Source organism: Benincasa hispida, chromosome 8 (genome assembly GCF_027475165.1).
Source record: "Benincasa hispida cultivar pf3 chromosome 8, pf3_genome.v1.1, whole genome shotgun sequence".
NCBI classification, from domain to species: Eukaryota; Viridiplantae; Streptophyta; class Magnoliopsida; order Cucurbitales; family Cucurbitaceae; genus Benincasa; species Benincasa hispida.
Genome location: NC_143485.1, coordinates 13,913,188 through 13,919,076, shown reverse-complemented (window position 1 = coordinate 13,919,076; position 5,889 = coordinate 13,913,188). Strand labels below are relative to the sequence as shown.

The 5,889-nt window shown below is 31.4% G+C and overlaps 1 protein-coding gene across 3 annotated transcripts; it reads right to left on the bottom strand.

The window, feature by feature from the left end:
- Positions 1-651: 651 nt before the first annotated feature.
- LOC120083781 (L-ascorbate peroxidase, cytosolic) lies at positions 652-3,380 on the bottom strand. Of its 3 annotated transcripts, none has more exons than XM_039039646.2 (10): positions 3,314-3,380; positions 2,988-3,119; positions 2,721-2,895; positions 2,558-2,623; positions 1,786-1,834; positions 1,624-1,706; positions 1,387-1,466; positions 1,205-1,307; positions 1,038-1,096; positions 652-939 (listed from the first exon to the last, which is right to left on the bottom strand). In XM_039039646.2, the coding sequence occupies exons 2-10, from the start codon at positions 3,104-3,106 to the stop codon at positions 924-926; spliced, it is 750 nt and encodes a 249-aa protein (XP_038895574.2). In that variant the 5' UTR covers positions 3,107-3,119; positions 3,314-3,380; the 3' UTR covers positions 652-923. The 3 variants fall into 3 exon arrangements, with proteins under 3 accessions (XP_038895574.2, XP_090172096.1, XP_090172097.1); XM_090315970.1 differs by having other exon boundaries at positions 2,988-3,120; positions 3,317-3,380; XM_090315971.1 differs by lacking the exon at positions 652-939 and having other exon boundaries at positions 1,034-1,096; positions 2,988-3,120; positions 3,317-3,380.
- Positions 3,381-5,889: the final 2,509 nt, after the last annotated feature.

The window sequence follows — 5,889 nt, the reverse complement described above, 5'->3', positions numbered from 1 at the left end:
TTAACTCAATATGCCTACAATTTTAGGGGACTTAACCAAATAAGATGGAAACATAATTCTACAAGATAAAATTCACTCATTTTCATATAGAATAAATAGATAAGTTATTTCCTAAATTGCTGACCCAAGAACAAAGGACCCTACTTTCTCGTAACCTGAGAGAGACTTGGTTTATAATGAAACCATAGACAAATTATTCATTAGAAGATCAATGAAACATAAGAAGATTGAGATAATTACACGATATTCATGGATTTACTTGTAATGTTTATATTCATGGATGCAACTTATCTTACAACCCATAAGAGTGCAACTATAGATCTATAATGATTTGTCCTATAATTATTGAATGAAGATTAACTAATTAAAAATTTTAATTAATTTATCTTGAATCATTGAAACTTATAATTTATATCCACAAGATCCCTTACTAACTCACCACGGACCAACAAGAATTAAAAGTGTATTGAAACAAAAATTTGATTCATTCAAATTTGTGAAGAAAAATATATTAATTGTATTGGATACAATTAATATATATTTATTATATTTGATACATTAAATATCAAATAAAATTAAAGTATGGAGATACATTAAATAAGATTTAATATATATTTATATCGATATCAAAATTGCAAATTTAACCACATATTTTGTGCTCGATAACATTTATGATGTTGATTCGATTATGGCCTAAAAAACACCAAAATGATAAATTTTTAAGCAACATTATTTAAGTCCAAAGAAGCTGGGAGATGAATATTACATTCTGCTCAAAGTCTTCCCCAACAAGACAGCCCAAAATCAAACCAACTGTCCAGAAAACAAGAGTCACCCAAACCAACCAACCTTCCCATTTCATTACAAATCAAAGCTAACATAAACCACCACCACCTGCATCCTCATTTTCCTATTCCAATTCCTCAAGCATCAGCAAAACTGCACAATTAAATTTCTCAAGTTATGAAACTTCCCTTTTTAGCTCCAGACAATGACCGATACAAGAAATTGATAACATGGAGGTCGAAAAATCTTACCCTAGCTCAGAAAGCTTCTGGTGAGCTTCAGCATAATCAGCAAAGAAAGCATCCTCATCCTGAAAAATGTGAACAGAATACAGAACCATTCATTCACCATAAGCAAAGGTGGTCCTTGTGTGCAAAATCATAAATCCAATTGATCCAAAGATGGAAAAAAAACATACCGCAGCATATTTTTCGACAAGGGGACGGAATTCAGGGTCAGACAGAAGTGCCTTGTCTGATACCAACTGCAGAAGGCCTTCCTTCTCCCCGGTCAAGAGTTCACTGTTGAAACCAACAGTTTTCTTAACATTTTTTCACAACATTAATAAATTATCACATACTATATATGGCTTTAACTTACGTGAAGTATGAATTGTCAAAGATGAGAGGGTTGGTAGTCCATGGCCCCTCAAAACCGGATCGTTCCTTGTGTGCCCTACCCTGTCAAGTTAAATCACTGTCAGCTCCAAGAACTTCAATTGCTTGATCATATGTAAATTCAAGTTCATTGATTCATTCTTTTAACACTTCCTATCACTTATGCACGAGGCTCAAGAATCCAGTTTCAATGTATTTTAAACGATGAGACCAAACGAACCAATGTGTGACCACCAGAGAGGGCGACAATGTCCTGGTCGGAGAGACCCATGGTGTAGAAAACATCCCTCAGATGATCAGAACCTGAACAGAACACATAACAATCATGATGAGGAGTCCTTTTCACCATTCACATAACAACAAGATTGTCACGGAAACTAACCCTTAGTAGCATCAGGCAAGCGACCTTCTGGGGGTGACTCGGGTTTGTCCTGTAGCACAGAGACCAACAATTTACAATATCAGACCATTTTGTAAAGTTAAATAGGAAGGACAAACTATCATTTCAGTTTCTTTGTATTAATTGAGCTCGGTCTCAATTACGTTATTACACTTTAAGAGTTTCATAATAGCCCCTGATGATCTGATTAAATCTCTCAAGCTGGCTGTATTAGGGTTGAAATCTTTAAAATCACTTTTTTCCAAGTCTAAAATCACTCTGAAGCACAAACTTTGCTCACTCAATATCAATTCAATGGTTATTTTACACTTTTAATCACATTTCTTCATAATAAAAAGCATTTATCAAGTAATTTTGAAAATGAAAAAAAGTGATTTGGACCATTTTACAACCCTTCCCAGACATATATCATGAGAAATGAAAGGAGAAAAGACAGCCCCATGAAAACTGTTAGGAAAAGGCAAAAACATTTTGGATGATATACCAAATCATTCCCTGAAAACAAGTCAAACTAAACTCAACAACACCTAAAAACGGAGAGTCAAAAACAGAAAAATGGCTTTCCAAGATACAATAAGTGAACAAGAAGCAAAACTCAGAAAAAGCTAAAGTAGTCAATGAAGTATACCAGTCCAAAACAAACATTGCCAAAAGAGGTAACAATCCAGACCACCCATATCTAGAAACATATGCATTCTCCACTTACAAGAATCACACCAAACAATTAAAACATTCATTAATCTTCTTCACTGACCTCTCTACCAGGGTGGAAAGGAACTTCAGGTCCACCAGTAATCTCAACAGCAACAACACCAGCAAGCTACAACAAATCAAACCCACAAACAAGAAATTAGACAACAAACAGACAAACTCAAAACCCCCTAAAAACAGATTTGATCAAACCAACTGATTATTACCTGGTAGAAATCTGCATATGAGATGTTAGGGAACTGAACCTTGATGGGCTCCAATAGCCTAACAGCGATGTCAAGGCCATTGTTGGCGCCATGGGCGAGCTCATTGGAGAACCTTATAGTTCCAAAAGGGCCACCAGTCCTGGATTTATGGTCAAAGGTACCAGCAGAGTGCCATCTGCAAAGAAACCACAATAACAAGCAAATCTCTAAGACAATCTCTCACGAGAAGGGGGGTGGTGTTGAGAATAATCAGAGAGAAGGACATACGCAAGACGAAGAATTAGAGGAGCACATTGCTTCTCAGCTATGAATCCTCTAAGCTTCCTCTTGGCCTTTTCGATGGCTTTCTGATATTCCTCTGTCACAACAGGGTAGCACTTTACCATGGTGATGATGAAACTGAAATCAAACAAATCGAAACCCACATTTTTAGATCCAACCCACAAACCAAAAACAGCTAAAAATCATCTTCAGAAACTGAAATCACTACAAATTTCATAAAATTGAAACGAACCCATTATCAGAAACTAGAAAAAGATATGGGAACTGATGCTTGATTCTATCAAAGTCAACGAATAGAAATTAAAAATTACCTTAGAACAAAAAGGAAGGTTTGGAAATGGACGAGAAGAAGAAACTCTTTGGGCACGAGTCGACCACAAGCTCCTCCATGGTAGAGGAAAGCTACATAAATACTACCAGCAGGGGAAAAAGAGGGTTCTAGAGGCTGAATGCTGACCGTCAGATATTGAAGTTGTCTGAAATTGAACGGTCGGGATTGAACTTAGCGACTGGGTTGGTGACAAGGAGTTATTTTTGTTGATGTATATTCGGAGGAAAAAACCGGACCCTAAAGAAATGCGATGGACCGTTCAATACTGAAATGACGAAAGTACCCTTATTTGTTCAATTATGGAGTTGTCTTAATTGGACATTTACTGTTTGAATTTGAAAAACAATAATGGTTTTTCATTTTTCTTTTTATGAAACATTTTTATTACTTTCTTTCAAAATGTTACACTTTGATTCGTCCATTGAATTTTAAGTTTAATTTCAATTTATCTTTTACATTAATTTTTATTAATTTGATTTTTTAAAAATAAATTAGTTTTTATTAATTTCCCCTGTTAAAATTAATTTTAAAAACCACATCATAGAATTAGCTAATTGAAAAATAACGTCAAATATCAAAGTGAACATTAGTAAAATTTGAAGGTAAAAATTTTAAATATTGAAATTTATAAACCAAATAAAAACTAGACTTAAAATCTAGGAACTAAAAAGACTTTTTATTCTTTCTCTTTATTACCATTTTTCATTTAAACATGTTATATTTGTTGTATAATTGTATTCTCTTTTGCATATTAATAACATACTCAATTGGGCAAAAATGTCTAGAAATGATGTTATTTGAATTTTCTCATTGATATTAATATTGTTGGTCCAGAATTAGATAATTATATATTTTGTTATATTGTTTTGAATTTCAAAACTTTTCTAAAGTTTGAGTCCAGATTTAAACATTAAAAAAGAATAAATGTTTTAAGCTTAGGATGAATAAATAAATTATCTCTTGAGAAGTAGTGGAGAAATTTGTGTTCTTTCAACAACAATGCTCTCTTACTTTTAAAATATTTTAAACTACTATTAATAGTTTAATTTGAAGGTAGGTATTAAGTATCATAATAAAAACGAATATAATTAAATAGTAAATAAAAAAATGATATCTTACATGCTTTTTCCATTGAGTAGAGGAGTCCATATAAAACTCAAGTTAAAAAACTCATCACTATTATAATATTTAAATAAAATAATTACTTCACTAAAAGTATAATAAAATATTTGTTCATAAAATATAGATAGTGATGATTAATTCAACAATAATATTCTCACAATAAATTATAAATATAACAAACTATGACAGCCCAACCTTTCATGAATAGATCTTAATTTAAAAATATTATACAACTTGTAGTATTCTAACCTTTCAATTTTCTGTACAATTTATTTGTAAATGGAAAAAATATTTAATAATCCAATAAGTTATAAAGTGGTGGTCAGACATTCTTTTTTCTTGAGGTCAAAGGTTCAAATCTTTCTCATTTATTTATCGTACTGAAAAAAATGTTTATTGAACATTTTTTTTTAAATTTCGAACACTTATTTAATATCATTCTAAAACCCTTTATATTTAATAAAGGAATGTTCTCAAATATAATAAAATGAGCCAACTTATTTATAAACGTAGCAAAATGTCACTGTCTATCATGTATATACACCAATAAACAATCTATCAGTGTCTAGCACTATCTACTGTTAATAGATAATGACATTTTGTTATATTTAAAAATATTACCAACAATTTTGTCATTTAAAACAAATACACAATAAAATATTGTATATAAGTTGTGCAACAATAGGTAATTTTTTTAAAATAGTAAAACTATTGAAAAATATTTTCAAATATAGTAAAATGTCATTGTTTATCAACGATAGATTAATAGAGATAGACTGTAATAAATATTTATTAATGTGGTCTATCACCAATAAATAGTGATATTTTATTACATTTATAAATAGATAGGTAATTTTCTTTTATTTAGAAACAGTCCGTACAAAAATTTGGGTAAAAGTGAAACCAAGCATAAATTAGGCAATTCAAAGACAATAACTCGATAAAAGAAGAAAAAATAATAAAAGGAAAATTATCCAAAGACAAATAGACAATTAGGTAATGCTTTTAAATTTTTGTAATAAATTATTATTACAATTATTCTTTTTAGCGTGTGAACGCGAAGGGTGATCCAAAGATTCCATTAGTGGGAAATGATAAAGTCACTTAGTCAATTTTGTTACATTGTATCACCCTCGAATTTGATTGGTTGTACACCGAGGATTTATGTCAGTGGTCTGCTATTGGGTTTCCATTACTTTTCATTACATAACATTTTTTTCTCTATATATAAATAAAGTCCAGATTCATGGCCACTTTGGGTGTCGCAGTCCGCCAATCAGGATGTGCCACGTCATAAATCAATGATGTAAATTGAGTCACCGATGATCTTTTTCCAATGGACGGCATGTCCTTTGGCGTAAATTTGGCTGAATTTTAAAATAACAATTTCAAATAAATAAGCGTCTTGTAATCATTTTATTTTTTTTAATTAAG

Excerpts from the sequence above, each read along its gene's own strand:
- LOC120083781 (XM_039039646.2), bottom strand. The coding sequence starts at position 3,106 with ATGGTAAAGTGCTACCCTGTTGTGACAGAGGAATATCAGAAAGCCATC. Across the intron at positions 2,896-2,987 it reads CCTCTAATTCTTCGTCTTGC|ATGGCACTCTGCTGGTACCT; the intron begins GTATGTCCTTCT and ends GTTTCTTTGCAG. Across the intron at positions 1,835-2,557 it reads CTTTCCACCCTGGTAGAGAG|GACAAACCCGAGTCACCCCC; the intron begins GTCAGTGAAGAA and ends TCTGTGCTACAG.